At 44.5% G+C, this 15,288-nt stretch overlaps 1 protein-coding gene across 2 annotated transcripts in view; it reads left to right on the forward strand.

The window, feature by feature from the left end:
- Nucleotides 1-2,723: 2,723 nt before the first annotated feature.
- Nucleotides 2,724-15,288, forward strand: part of minpp1b (multiple inositol-polyphosphate phosphatase 1b) — a 120,161-nt gene continuing 107,596 nt past the window's right edge. Inside the window, exons 1-2 of one of the 2 annotated variants that reach the window (XM_068052516.1) lie at nt 2,724-3,754; nt 12,914-13,011. In XM_068052516.1, the coding sequence (XP_067908617.1) occupies nt 2,944-3,754; nt 12,914-13,011 (909 nt within the window). In that variant the 5' untranslated portion in view covers nt 2,724-2,943. The remainder of the gene's footprint in view (nt 3,755-12,913; nt 13,012-15,288) is intronic. The other variant, XM_068052517.1, reaches the window with a different exon arrangement.

The following is a 15,288-nucleotide window of genomic DNA, read 5'->3' on the forward strand; positions in this document are numbered from 1 at the left end:
CTAACCCAAGCCTCTTCAGTTCTCTCTCTTTGGATTCTTTCTGGAATATTCTTTCTCTCTCCTGCCTTTCATTCTCTTCACGTCCCTTTTGGAAGCCTCTCTCTTTCTCTTCACCTTCCTTCTGGAAGGCTCTCTCTTTCTCCCTTTCCTGCCTCTCTCTCTCTTTTTCCTCTAATTCAAGTTTCCTTTGTTCCAACTGTAACTTTGCTAGCAATACCCTGTCTGGGTCTGCTTCTAACCCTGCTTCTGCTTCTTCAGATTCAAGGGAAAAATAGTTGGCCACTAGCCTAAGGAGTTCAGACTTCCTAGTCTTGCCACGTACTGCTCACTGCTCAGCCATTTTTCTCAACTCCTCCATAGACAGTGCTTTTAACTTATCCCAAGTTACTTCACCCTGGCTTGAAGAGCTACTTGTTTTAGTTGCAGACATGTTAGTATTCAATCATACACAAACACAAGAAAACCTGTATTAATCTTGCTCTTTTTTGATTGGGAACAATTTGGCTTCCCACTTCCAATTTATCTCTTTTGTCTGTGAGTAAAATTCCGGATGCGAGCACACAAATTTCTGTTGCCACCAGCTGAGAAAGGTGTCTAGGGGTCTTTTCAGCATTCACTTGGTCTTATTGTAACAGGGTTTAATTTTTAAACACACTGTGTTTTGAGCTCCCCCTTGGTGAATCCTTGTTCACTGCTTTCTAATTATAAGGTAAAGAAATGAGCACAAACAGGCTTTCTTAGGTTTAAAGAAGAAAAATGAAATTTATTAAACCTTAAACTCTAATTTGGTTAATGCCTACGAATACATGCCGTGCCCCATACTAGCATGCATACGCGATACACACATGCAAATAGGGACAGAAAAGAGAAGAATAATAAAATGGAGAGGTTTGAGGCAATATCAGAAGAGTTTCTTGTTACTGTACTTTGAGCTCACTGTAGACCTTTTGTAGGTAATTCTTGCTTTTCGTTGGGGCCCAGTATTCTTCTTAAACCTTGTTCACTGTCGGAGACGTTTCTCTCTTGGGGTTCATATGTCTTTAATGGTTTCCGAAGCTGGTGAGAGTGAGATGAGAACAGACAGGAGAGAGGTGTTCTCAGTCTAGGAGCAAACAGCTTTCTGACTTCAAATTCCCTGTGACAAGTTCAAATTCAAAAAAACTCCAACAGTCAGTTAGTCATGTGACTAAACTGGTCTGACCAGGTCTGTTTGTGTATTCGGCCATTTTAGCAGTTAACCTGGAATGCTAGCATCTCCACCTTCAACGTCTGGGAATCAAAAGTCCATTGTGGATTAAATTGGAGCAGGGAGTGGCCCCTTTGTCCGTTCCAAGAACTGTCTCTTACTATGCAACAAAGGTCTTTCTGGCGAGGGGCCTGCCAATAGGCCCTCTTTTCTTCCCAGCAACAATCTTCAGTTTTAATGTTCATGTGGCGAAATAAAGTGCGCCTGATTCTTGGCAGGTGGGGGCCTGCATGAAAGTAATCAATGCTAGCCTTGGTAGCAATGCTCATATCCCATGGACGAATAAGAAAAATGCCTGGTGTTCCACATATCCCAGTGCCACCTGGTGTCTCTGTATCTCTCAATGCTACCCAGTGCCTCTGTATCTCCCAGTACCACCCAGTGTCTCTGTATCTCCTGGTGCCACCTGCTGTCTCTATATATCCCGGTGTCACCCGCTGTCTCTGTATCTCCCAGTGCCGCCCAGTGCCTCTATGTCTCCCAGTGCTATCCTGTGTCTCTGTATCTCCCAGTGTCACCGCATATCCCGGTGTCTCTGTATATCCCAGTACCACACAGTGACTGTCTCTCCCAGTACCACCCAGTATCTCTGTATCTCCTAGTGCCACCCAGTGTCTCCATATCTCCAAGTGCCACCCAGTGTCTCTGTATCTCCCAGTGTTACCCGATGCCTCCGTATCTTCCAGTGCCACCCGGTGTCACTGTATATTCCCATGTCACCCAATGTCTCCGTATCTCCCAGTGCCACCCGGTGTCACTGTATCTCCCAGTGTCTCTGTATCTCCTGGTGTCACCCAGCGTCTCTGTATCTCCCAGTGCCAGCGTGTCTCCCAGTGCCATCCGGTGTCACTGTATCTCCCAGTGTCACCCAGAGTCTCCATTTATCCCAGTGCCAGCCGGTGTCTGTGTCTCCTGGTATCTCTGTGTCTCCCAGTGCCACCCAGTGTCTGTCTCTCACAGTGCCACTCTCTGTCTCCTGGTGTCTCTGCATCTCCCAGTGCCACCCAGCATCTCTGTGTCTCCTGGTGTCGCTGCATCTCCCAGTGCCACCCAGTGTCTCTGGAGTCTCTGCATCTCCCAGTGCCACTGTGTCTCCCAGTGCCACCCATTATCTCTGTGTCTCCCGGTGTCTCTGCATCTCCCAGTGCCACCCAGTGTCTATGTGTCTCCCGGTGTCTCTGCGTCTCCCAGTGCCATCCAGTGTCTATGTGTCTCCCGTCTCCCAGTGCCACCCAGTGTCTATGTGTCTCCTGGTCTCCCAGTGCCACCCAGTGTCTAGGTGTCTCCTGTTCTCCCAGCGCCACCCAGTGTCTAGGTGTCTCCTGGTCTCCCAGTGCCACCCAGTGTCTATGTGTCTCCTGGTCTCCCAGTGCCACCCAGTGTCTAGGTGTCCCCTGGTCTCCCAGTGCCACCCAGTGTCTAGGTGTCTCCTGGTCTCCCAGTGCCACCCAGTGTCTAGGTGTCTCCCGGTGCCACTCTTTGTCACCTGGTGTCTCCCAGTGCCCAGCTGTTTCCGGATGTGCTCTGTAGTTCGTTGTGGAGCTGAGCCGGGCCGGGCGAAGTTGAGCTGGTCTGGGCCGCTGTGTCCGGGTCGTGCCGGGCGGAGCTGAGCTGAGCTCAGTTCAGGAGGGCTGGGCCGCAGTGTCTGGGTCGGGCTCGTATGCGGAAGCTGTGTTTGCTGTGCTGTGACCGGGCTCATGTGTCACCGGCTCGGTGCTGAAATGCTGCAGGCTCCGTGGCTCCGGGTGAGCCGAGCGAGAACGGGACCGGGTGCAGTCAGAACAGGCAGCCGGGGCTCGCTACTCATCCTGTGGGTTTGCCTCAGGTTCTGCGCCGCCTCTTCCGTCCGATCCCCCTGGGCTGAATATTACGGCACCAAGTCCCAGTATGAGAGGCTGAGCGGCGTCCCGCAGCATGACACTGACTGGCTGGCACCTGCCAACTGCACCATCTTGCAGGTCAATGCTCTAATCCGGCATGGCACCAGATACCCCACCAGGAAGAATGTGCCCCGCATGGTGGAGATCCACCAGCTGATCAGGGAGCAGGGTGACCCAGGCAGCAGCCTGGTGCAGGCTCTCGCAGGCTGGCACATGTGGTACAACGAGCGGATGGATGGCAACCTGCACCCACTGGGCATCTCCGAAATGGTCAAGTTGGCCAAACGATTGGCCGCCAGGTTCCCTGCCCTCTTCACTACACAGAGTTACAGAGAGAAGAGGTTCAAGTTTTTGACCAGCTCCAAACACAGGTGTGTCAATAGTACCAAGTCTTTCATCCAAGGGCTGGAGAGTTACCTGGACCTGCGAGACCAGGCAGGAGGACAATGGGAGGTCAATGATGGGCTATTGCGGTTTTTTGATCACTGTCAAAAGTTCATAAACCTGGTGGAAAACAATGACACAGCTCTGCATCAAGTGGAAATATTCAAGAAGGGTCCAAAGATGAAAAGAGTAATGAGTAACATGGCAAAAAAGCTTGGCATCTCACCAGAGGCTATAACTGCCCGTAAGTACAACTAATTGACCCGCTTTAAATAAATGCTTTAGACTTTTTAGTTGATACAATGAGGGCAGTTGCAATAACAGATTAATGCCACTAATGTGATATCAATTTTTGTGTAACTACCAATGTGATGCCATGTTTCCTTGTGACTACTTTCAATACGGTGGGTCAGGTATTACTAAGCTAATGAAAATAAATTAACAAACCAGAATGATCCCCCAAAACAAGTGTTTTCCCTACAACCCACAATTCACCCTGTTATAAATCTGCATTAAGTTCTTTATGAATTATTTTTTAAAATGTAATTGGCAATTGATATTACTGCACTATTTTCAGATTTCAACAAACAACTCACACTATGGTAACCTTCTTAATCCCAACACCAACTGTCAGCTAAACAATATTGGGAATGCTAAAAAATCCAGTCCCAGGCTTTAGGCCTATCTTCAATAGCCCCCTCAATATCTTTTTAACTCAGAAGGAAGACAAATCAGAGAAAAAACAATTACATAACAGTTGCAACTGTCATGGCTTGCTTGATTATGCATGTTGCTGTTTAATATTTTGTTTGCTTAATTTTTGGTCACAGGCCCATAAATAGAACACTACACAAATTGTTATTTAAAAAACTTGTCAGCCGAAGACTCTCCTGACTTTCTTGCTCATGTGGTTCTTGCATATTCTCTAACATGTAAAGCAGTATTCCTGCAGTTAATTTTGTTGTGTCCATTTGTGCAATTAAATGCATTTGAATATACTTAGCTAAAATGTATAACTGAGGATTCGCAGCACACTGAGGTTCATCTGCTGTCTTTTTGACATTATTTGCTACAGTCTTTTTTAAAAAAACAAATTGTTTTCCTCCGATGCCACAATGTCTGTCTATTTAAGTTGTAAGAATATTTTAGCTTGCGAACTGTGTAGATTATCAAATTCAATTCTCAAGCTACAGAAGTGTCTCCATTTAGTGGGGTTTTGGCACAAATCCTATTATGAAGTAAGGCTTGTGGAACCTGGTAATCATTTTCCAGCCATCCATCATGAGTTGAAACTGCCAGTTCTCCAGTGGAAATAATCTCAATGTGTAATTTTCCCCTCAGGGGAAACACTTTTTAAAATCAAAATATCAAGATGCAGAATGCCACCAAGGTTGAAAAGAATAAAAGGGGTGAGTCAGGAACTAGGGATTCAGTGACATTAAGCTCAGGTTTTAAAAGCTTTTAATTTGTTGGAGGAATGAAAGATTGAGAGGGGTACAAAGTTTAACAGCTTTTGGAATCTTGGGAAAAGAGTGAGTTGGAGTAGGAGAGAATGCAGTTCAGTCTTCATTTTGGAAGAATAGAGGGCAAAGTGAGTGTTGGATGGTGTGTTTTGAGTTTCGATCATCACTGCTATCAAGAACATTGCAATGTAGGGTTATGAAAGCAGAAATAATCGCATTACTAATCATGCTGCTTCTGTTGGTTGCATATCCTACAACTAAATAGTTAATCTGTTCTATTGACTGAGATATAAAGACTGTAATGCATGTGATATGCATATGACTACAGACAGTGCTTATTATCTTACACAGTTTAAGAAGTTTATTTTGTGTTGGTGAGATGTATTACATAAGAGTCTACAGCACAGAAACAGGCCCTTTGGCCTAACTGATTGTGCCAGCATTAATGCTCCACATGAGCCTCCTCACACCCCTCATTATCTAACCCTATCAGCATTTTGTCATATTCTTTTCTCCCTCCCATGTCTGTTTAGCTTTGCCTTAAATGCACATATAACAAGCAGCTGGCCTATATTTCCACGAGTAACCTGGAGTTTAAAAATAAATAGTTTTCACTCCCCTGGCAAGCTGTAACCATGGCAACTTCCTCAGTATGGCTGCCTGTGTTGATTCATTAACAGTACAGAAACACTCATGTGCTGCAAAACTGACTCATCAAAAGGTATTTAAATAAAATAGAACTAGTCTTCCAATCAAAACCGGGCCCTGGTTACCAGTTGCACAATGACTTCACTACTGTGAAATACTGCTACACAATACTCCACGTGACATTACAGAAAAGCTACCAATGTGGATTAAAAAATAATCTGCACATCCAAATAAATACTGCATATGACATTGTTGTACCCATCTTTATCCGACAAGTGAAGAGGATTTCTGTTAAGTTGTTCCTGCTAACTCTTTGCCCAGCAGGTGGATGACGCGAACCATTACATCTCAGAGTGTGGAGTGAGGGATGAACATGGTTTGAAAGCTCAGTCCTCATTCTGACCCATGCACAATGGGGAGGGGCAAAGTGTAGGCTTGGCTGTTTCCTGGGAGAGGAGACTGATATGATGGCACACTTCTTCCACATGGCCATGCAGAATTTATCTTATGATTGACTCTGTCCCACCCTTTTAATCTCCTGAGCTAAGATTCTGCATAAATGCATACTGATCCCCAAAGGAAACAAGGCAAAATTTCAGAATACTCCGTACCTGCTCCCTCCAGGATCACTCTCCCAAACACCACTCATGGCTGCAGTCCCCGCAGGGGACAAAGCATTGTGTCTGTCCCATGCTGTAGTAGATCTCAGCCAAAAACACACTTCTCTGTTTTAAAAGGAGTTTCAACATGCCACAGAAGTCTGCCCGAATTCAATCCTTCACTATGCTCAATGGTTGGGCAACTTGGCAGACTGCTTTTGCTATATTTTTTAAGGCATGCTCGCTCACATTGAAAGTGAAGCTTAGAGTATATATTAGATCAGTCAGAGATTAAAGTGATTAATGCATTGCGTACTGGAGTGGGCACAGTGTTTGTAGTCATTGTTCTCGTACGGTATGTTCCCAATCTTGGCCAGAAAGAGATGTCAAGTGGAGGTTAGACATTCCCTTAAAGAGGAGCATGAGTAACATTTAGGTGGTGCCAAATCACTCTCCTGAACTTAGTGCTGGCTTTAAAAATCTAATGGGGCATATTTTTCCATGTTCACTGGGAAACTATCACTTGTTGCTGAATAAGCTTCAATTGACCTGAAACGTTAACTCTGTTTCTCTTTCCACAGATGCTGCCTAACCTGCGTTTTCTGTTTTTCTTTCAACTGAGAGAATTTTTAGTTTAGCACTTGATCCCAAACATGGTGGCATTGTGCATATCTGAACATTGCATGACAATGTTCCATGTTTTGGCATCTATGGTTAACCTTAGTTATAGTAACAGAATCAGGAGAAGGAACCTGAACTGATACTTTTTCTCTCCCAAATGCAGAACACTGAGGCGAATTGTACCCTGAGCCTCCATATAATAGCTCTGCATGGGATCAGAGAACTGGGTAAAAATCAGAGATGCCACATGTCTCCCTGGTCATTATGGCTCAACTGCTCTCTGTGCAAATCCAGGGGAGCACTTTTAGCATGGCCTCCTTCTGTGCTGTGATAACTCTGTAACTCCAGTTTTCCTGTGTGAATATCATCAACAGTTTGGCTAATCCAAAGTGTCATTTAACAAAGCCAACTGCAACATGGAAGCAGCAGAGGAATACCAGGAGTGGAGACTCTCAGGCTGATAGCTGCCATTTCCGTAGCACCTTTTAGTCCTGTGCATTCTTTACTGCTTCTTGGAGAGTGCAATGTGATTTTGTGTATAGAATCTATATGTTACTTTTTTAGCATTACTTTGTAGTCCCATGTGTACTTTAATTTGAGTTCTATTGTTTCCATGCACTCAGTGTTTGCAATGAATTATGAAAATATGTTAAAGGTCCACAGAAGTTTTAGCCCAGTGCTGGAATGCCTTTTAGTGATTTCTTCCAGCTTGCTAAAAGCTGGGTGCTGAACACAGGAGAACTATATTCCTCTAAAAGTCAAGAACAAACCAGCCAATAATGGAACACCATGATTGAATAGAGATAAAGGTAAAACTGAAACTGAAGTAAAAAAGCACAAACAAAGGATGTAAACAATAAAAGAGAGGATGACAAAAGCGGATACAAAGAGGAAAGAAGTCAAAAAAAATTTGCAAGGCAAAGAAATTAAATTATCAAGGACTATAAAAATATAGAGTGAAATATTCTACAGATACATAAATAATGAAAGAAAAATCAGGAGTTGGGCCAGTAAGCAATGAACAAGATAAACTTACAGGCAATGACAGCGAAATGGTAGAAATATTGAATAGTTACTTTGCCTCAGGGTTTACCAGGGAGACTAACAACAGTGGACATGACATTAGAAGAAGAGAACAAAAAAATTCTAAAGACATTTAAGATAGAAAGGGGATATTTAATTGATACACTAATCAAACTTAGAGAGGATAAAACCCCTGATCGAGATGGATTGCATCCAGCATATTGAAAGAAGTTAGGAAGAAATAGAGGCAGTATTACATATATATAAAAAGTCATGAGAAAAGGTACTAGTGCCATAGGACTGACTGACAGCTAATGTGATTCATTTACTTAAAAAAAGGGAAATTGAACAAGACCGGGGACTGTAGATTCTATGAGCTTAACATCAGTAGTAGGAAAGATAATGGAATATTTACTAGAAGTTGTAATTGAAGAACATGTAAAAACTGAAAATATACTAAAGAGTAATCAGCAGAGATTTCAAAAGAGAGGGTCATGCTCAACCAACCTTATTGAATTCTTAGAAGAAGTAACAGAAAGGGTAGATATGGGTAATCCAGTTGAGTCAGGATTTGATGAGCTCAAGTATCTTGGAGGGCTGTGAGGCTGGAGCAGATTACAGAGACAAGGAGGGTGACAGCATGGAGAGAATTCCAGGATTTGTGATTTTTTAAAAAAGCCCACTGAAAACCCCAAACCTGTCCTGAGTTTGGAAGCCGCTGTTGCCGCAATAAACACCTGTCAGCTGGGAAACGAACAGCTGTGAATTTTGACCAATCACAAAGCAGCTCTGGGGAGAGTTCACTCTCTCCACAACTGTCAGTGAGAGAGAGGAGGGAGGGAGAGAGGTGTGGGAGAGAGGTTTGGGGGGTGGGGAGGGAGAGAGAGAGAGAGGTGGGGGAACGAGAGAGAGGTGGGAGAGAGAGAGAGGGGAGGGATTGAGAGAGGGAAGGGATAGAGAGAGAGGAGGGAGAGAGCGAGGAGTGAGGGGGAGGGAGAGAGTGAGAGGTGGGGGGAGAGAGAGAGAGAGAGGTGGAGGGGGGAGAGAGAGGTGGAGGTGGGAGAGAGAGGGGGGAGGGACAGAGAGCGAGGTGGGAGGGGGAGGGAGAGAGCGAGGAGGGAGGGGGAGGGAGAGAGCGAGGAGGGAGAGAGAGAGCGAGGAGGGAGGGGGAGAGATAGAGAGCAAGGAGGAAGAGAGAGGAAGAGGTGGGAGAGAGAGGAGGGACAGAAAGAGGGGGCGAAGAGAGGGGAGATGGATGGACACACAGCGAGGAAAGAAAGGGGTGAGAGTCAAAGGGGGAGAGAGAGATGGACGCACGGGCTAGAGAGGGGTGAGAGATGGACACAGAGAGGGGAGAGAGGGATTGACACAGGGAAAGAGAGAACGAGAGGAGAGGGAAAGAGATCAAGATTCTCCGCATCGCTATATCAAGTGTGCTGGCAGCATTGACTGCTTGTGCAAGCAAAAACACTGCAATGTATGTAACTAAGTAGGAAGAAATGCATTTTAAATCAGACTGTACTTTGATGGCATTCGGTTGACTTTATATACAAATTAATTGCCCCCATGTCCATGGCTGAGGCAATAATTTTGTCAAATGTCTGTGGTGCAACATGTTGGTGCCTATCCCTGGAAGTGATGTTTCACAAGGATCGATGCTGCGACCATGATTCAGAATCACAGAATTGTTACAGCGCAAAAGGAGGCCATTTGGCCCATCGTGTCTGCACGGCTCTCCAAATGAGCAATTCACCTAATGCCATTCCCCTGCCTTCTCCCCTTGACCCTGCACATTCTTCCTTTTCAGATAAGTCTAATTCTCTTTTGAATACCTCGATTGAACCTGCCTCCACCACACTCTCAGGCAGTGCATTCCAGAACCTAACCACTCGCTGCATGAAGGAAGCTTTTCCTCATGTCACTTTACTTGTACTTCTTTCAATGTAGTATACTGTATTCGTTGCTCACAATGTGGTCTCCTCTACATTGGGGAGACCAAGTGCAGACTGGGTGACCGTTTTGCGGAACACCTCCGCTCGGTCCGCAAGCAGGACCCTGAGCTTCCGGTTGCTTGCCATTTCAACACTCCCCCCTGCTCTCATGCTCACATCTCTGTCCTGGGATTGCTGCAGTGTTCCAGTGAACATCAACGCAAGCTCGAGGAACAGCATCTTATCTACCGATTAGGCACACGACAGCCTGCCGGACTGAACATTGAGTTCAATAATTTCAGAGCATGACAGCCCCCCATTTTACTTTCATTTTTAGTTGTTTTTTCTTTTTTCTTGTTTACATTTCTTACAATCTTTTTTGCATTTATTTCATTTCACCTTGGTTTGTTCATTTTGCTTACCCACTGTTTTTTTTCATGTTTGCACTTGCTGCTGTTCAATATTCAGTCCGTTAACACTATTCTGTACTAATGCTTTGTCTTTCAACACACCATTAACATATTGTTTGGCTTTGCTCCATGACCTTTTGGTCAGCTATGTGGCCTTGTCCAATCTGCACCTTCTCCTTTGTTATCTCTTGCCCCACCCCCACCTCACTTGCTTATAACCTGTGACATTTTTAATATTTGTCAGTTCCGAAGAAGGGTCACTGACCCGAAACGTTAACTCTGCTTCTCTTTCCACAGATGCTGCCAGACCTGCTGAGTCGTCCCAGCATTTCTTGTTTTTATTTCAAATTTCCAGCATCCGCAGTATTTTGCTTTTATCTCCTCATGTCACGTTTGCTTCTTTTACCAATCACTTTAAATCTGTGCCCTTTCGTTCACGATCCTTTCACGAGTGGGAACCGTTTATCCCTATCCTGTCCAGACCCCTCATGATTTTGAATACCTTTATCAAATCTCCTCTCAGCCTTCTCTTCTCCCAGGAAAACCGTCCTAACTCTCCAATCTATTTTCAAAACTGAGGTTCCTCATCCCTGGAACCATTCTTGTGCATTTTTTCTGTACTCTGTCCAATATCTTAATTGTGTGAAATGCTTACTTACTTAATGACAATTTTTCATTTATCTTAAAATAGTTGTTTATTTTTCCTTTTACAAACGGTTTCATTTTAAAAATAATTTACTATTCTTTGAGGTGTGGGCATTGCTGGTGACACTGGCAGTTGTCACCCATACCTAGTTGTCATTGATTATGGGTAGACCATCCTGGAGTAATTAGGGCATACAAATTCTGTTCCCTAGCTACAGACTCTATCCCTCTCCTTGGCAACTCTCTGAGGCTGATCCAGACCCTTTGCAACCTTAGTGTTCCAACCAAATATTTATTCCAACACTAAGACCACTCATTCCACATTCCGACTCTGTCCCTGCCTCAGCACATCTGCTGCCGAAACCTTTGTTACCTCTAGACTTGACTGTCCGGCCTCCCATCTTATGCACTTCATAAACTTGTGGTCATCCAAAGTTCTGCTGCCCGTGTCCTTGATTTTAAAATTCTCATCCTTGTTTTCAAATCCCTCGATGACCTCACCCCTTCCTACCTCTGTAATCGTGTCAAGCCCCACAGTCTGCCGAGATATCTGCGCAGATCTAGTTCTGGCCTCTTGAGCATCCCTGATTTTAATTGCACCACCATTTCTAGTCGTGCTTTCAGCTGCCATGATGCTAAGCTCTGGAGTTCCCGCCCTAATCCTCTTTGCCTTTCTTCCTCTCTTTCCTCCTTTAAGATGCTCCTTAAAACCTACCTTTTTGACCAAGCTCTTGGCCATCTGCCCTAAAATTGCGACATGTGGCTCAGTGACAACTTTTGCTTCATAAAGCTCCTGTGAAGTGCCTTGGGATGTTTTATTATGTTAAAGGTGCTATATAAATTCAAGTTGTTGCTGTAGCTGTTGATTGATGCAAGATACTGTAGCCTCTGTGTTGTACAGGAGTACATGCACATGTGAAAAGTTAGGAGGTTGAGTGGGCTATCGCTGTTGAAAGGAAGGCATTGGGACCTACCCATTCTAATATAATATTTAGGAGTGATTTCAGTCTCTCTACGGCCCCCATCTGTGATGTGGAGACCTTCCATCTTCTGCAAGCACATCAGGGGTTAGCATGCAGCTCTGAGCTTAAATATGTCAACGTACATTAAACGCTCAGCCAAGGCCTGAAATTTGCAACTATGTTGCGCTGCTGTGTTGTGGGATGGTGCAGTAGAATGGAACGGAGGAAAATCCTCCTTGCAAGCATCTTGTGCAGCAACCATCTAAGGGGCGACGACATGCTCCACCATTATGTGTCTGTAAACTCATTCCAATATCTAAAGATTGCTTTCCCTTCATCCAGGCCTGCTACTTCTTAATCTCATACCCTTTTAGCTTTGGCCGAGCTGGTTGATGGGTTGAGATGCCTATTCGTGCCCACTTTGTGGCGCTCCCCTTCAATTGTCCTCAGCACTTTAAATTTGACTTGCATGCAGTTTTCATCTTCCACAAGTGGCGCTACCCCTAGGATCAGCAGAAATTCCACATGCAATTGTGAGTCATGCAAACAAGATTCCACATGAAAATTATGCAATGTTTGCCTTTGTTTTTCTGGCGGGTCTTAAACCAGTACCAACTGGAATTGAACTGAAGGTGAAAATTGCACCCCCTTGCTCCTATTCTGCACGTTTTCTGCCATGTGCTGTAGGGACCACGAGGTGGCGCTAAGCTGATATTCTCATTCTGGTTTCTTTGCCCATGCAATGTGACAGACTGCTTAGAGAGGGAGTGGGACCAAAGTGCCACTTGGGTGCTGGCATAAACATTTCACCAGACTAATAGCTACTGACTTCTTAATGAGCAAAGCTTTGGCATGAGTTAAAGCTGATCTGTGTATTTAATCAGATTGATTCGAAAAGAAACATTCCTTGTTCATTCTCCTTACTGAGCATTAGATTTTGTGTGGACATGATGATTAATTAGTAAAAACTAATCAACTTCTCTGACTTATGTTTAGTTAAAGTATGATTGAATTATAATCTGTTGTCTCAGCACCATTGGAACATTGTTTAATTGATCTGTGGATGATTTAGGTATGCTTATCTCCATTTTTGTATTGCAGATATGGTGGAAGCAACATTTTACCTCTGTACCTATGAATTCATCCTTAAAGGCATAGTTTCCCCCTGGTGTGACCTTTTGGATGAGGAAGATGTGGAGGTAAAAATAGAAAGTAAACGTCATCAATATTTCTGAGTGACATTTTCCAGATATGACCTTCAAAACTAATGCTAGCAAAAAAAAAGTCTGATTTAAGTAGCATAAGCCTCATCTATCAGTGAATGCAGACACCTTGCTGACTCAGGACTACATAACAGACAAAATGAAAAAAAGCAGTGATATTCTGATCCGTTCAGTATTATATAGGAAACTAGATTCACTGCTGAAGCTGGAAGACTAGGCACCTACAGAAAGCCTGAAATGTTGGGTCTCTTTGGAGGAAGGGTTAAAACTGCAAACAACACTTTTTTTTCGGTCTTTCCCCCATTTCTGTATCTGGAAGAAAGAAAGAGCACCTTTCACAACCTCAGGATTAGATTAGATTAGATTAGAGATACAGCACTGAAACAGGCCCTTCGGCCCACCGAGTCTGTGCCGAACATCAACCACCCATTTTATACTAATCCTACACTAATCCCATATTCCCAAACGTCCCTATATTTCCCTACCACCTACCTATACTAGTGACAATTTATAATGGCCAATTTACCTATCAACCTGCAAGTCTTTTGGCTTGTGGGAGGAAACCGGAGCACCCGGAGAAAACCCACGCAGACACAGGGGGAACTTGCAAACTCCACACAGGCAGTACCCGGAATCGAACCCGGGTCCCTGGAGCTGTGAGGCTGCGGTGCTAACCACTGCGCCACTGTGCCGCCCTGTCTCAAAGTGCTTCACAGTCAATGAAGCACTTTTGAAATGTAGTCACTGCTATAATATAAGAAACGCAATGGCCAATGTGTGCACAGCAAGCTCCCATAAACAGCAATGTGGTAATGACCAGATAATTTTTTTTGGTGATGTTGATTGAGGGATAAATATTAGCCAGGATATCAGGGATAACTCCCCTGCTGTTCTTCGAAATATTGCCATTGAATCTTTTACATCCTCAATATTGAACACTCTCCCTGCTTATCTTAGCCTTTAGAACATTGCCAGTACTTCAGCAAGAACAGCATGTTACACTTCTGTAGTTTGATTTTGGAACAGTCTGTAAAACAAACCTCCAGGCGCTTCAGGAATCATATGTTTGTCAGTTGAACAGAGGTTTTCCTTGGTCTCATTTTCTCCATAGCTGCTGAACCCTTGCAGATACAACTTTTTATAAAACTTTCATTCTCGGGTGTGGGCATCGCTGGCAAGGCCACATTTGTTACCCATTGCTAATTAGCCTTGAAAAGGTGGCAGTGAGTCGTCTTCTTGAACAATATGGTGAAGGTCTCTAATGTGTGTAAATCATGAATGAGTTTCTGGCTGTCTTTTCCCACCTTTTTTTGTTGCTTATTTTTCTTCCCTTCCCTCCTGAAGGCACTGTCCAGTAACATGTCCCGAATGGCCATTGTTCCTTTCTGTGGCTAGACAATGAGAGTCAGCAGGCAGGAAGAACAATGCAGCTGCACCTTACCTCACATAGCACCCAAGTATAGCACTTCCAGCAGGGATCGTTGGATCATGATCCTACCTCCAGCAGGATCATTAGATCATGATCCTTTCTCCAGCAGGGATCATTAGAACATGCTCGTACCTCCAGCAGGGATCATTCAGTAATGATCATACCTCTAGTGGGGATCATTGGATCATGATCATACCTCCAGCTGGGATCACTGGATTACGATTGTACCTCCAGAGGGGATCATTGGATTACGATTGTACCTCCAGAGGGGATCATTGGATTATGATTGTACCTCCAGTGGAGATCATTGGATTACGATTGTACCTCCAGTGGGGATCATTGGGTCATGATTGTACCTCCAGAGGGGATCATTGGATTACCATTGTACCTCCAGAGGGGATCATTGGATTACGATTGTACCTCCAGCAGGGATCACTGGATCATGATTGTACCTCCAGTGGGGATCATTGGATCGTGATCGTACCTCCAGCAGGGATAACTGGATCATGATTGTACCTCCAGTGGGGATCATTGGATCATGATCGTACCTCCAGCAAGGACCCATTGGATCACGATCGTACCTCCAGTGGGGATCATTGGATCATGATTGTACCTCCAGCAAGGACCCAAAGGATCACGATCGTACCTCCAGTGGGGATCATTGGATAATTATCGCACCGCCAGGAGGGATCATTGGATATCGATTGTACCTCCAACAGGGACCGTTGAAGAAGGATCACACCCCCAGCAGGGAAGAAAGTAGATTTACTATTGAATCTGCCCTGGTTAAGCCCAGTGAATCATTTAAATAGAAGGTTCAGATT

Source organism: Heterodontus francisci, chromosome 20, assembly GCF_036365525.1.
Source record: "Heterodontus francisci isolate sHetFra1 chromosome 20, sHetFra1.hap1, whole genome shotgun sequence".
In the NCBI taxonomy this organism is placed as follows: Eukaryota; Metazoa; Chordata; class Chondrichthyes; order Heterodontiformes; family Heterodontidae; genus Heterodontus; species Heterodontus francisci.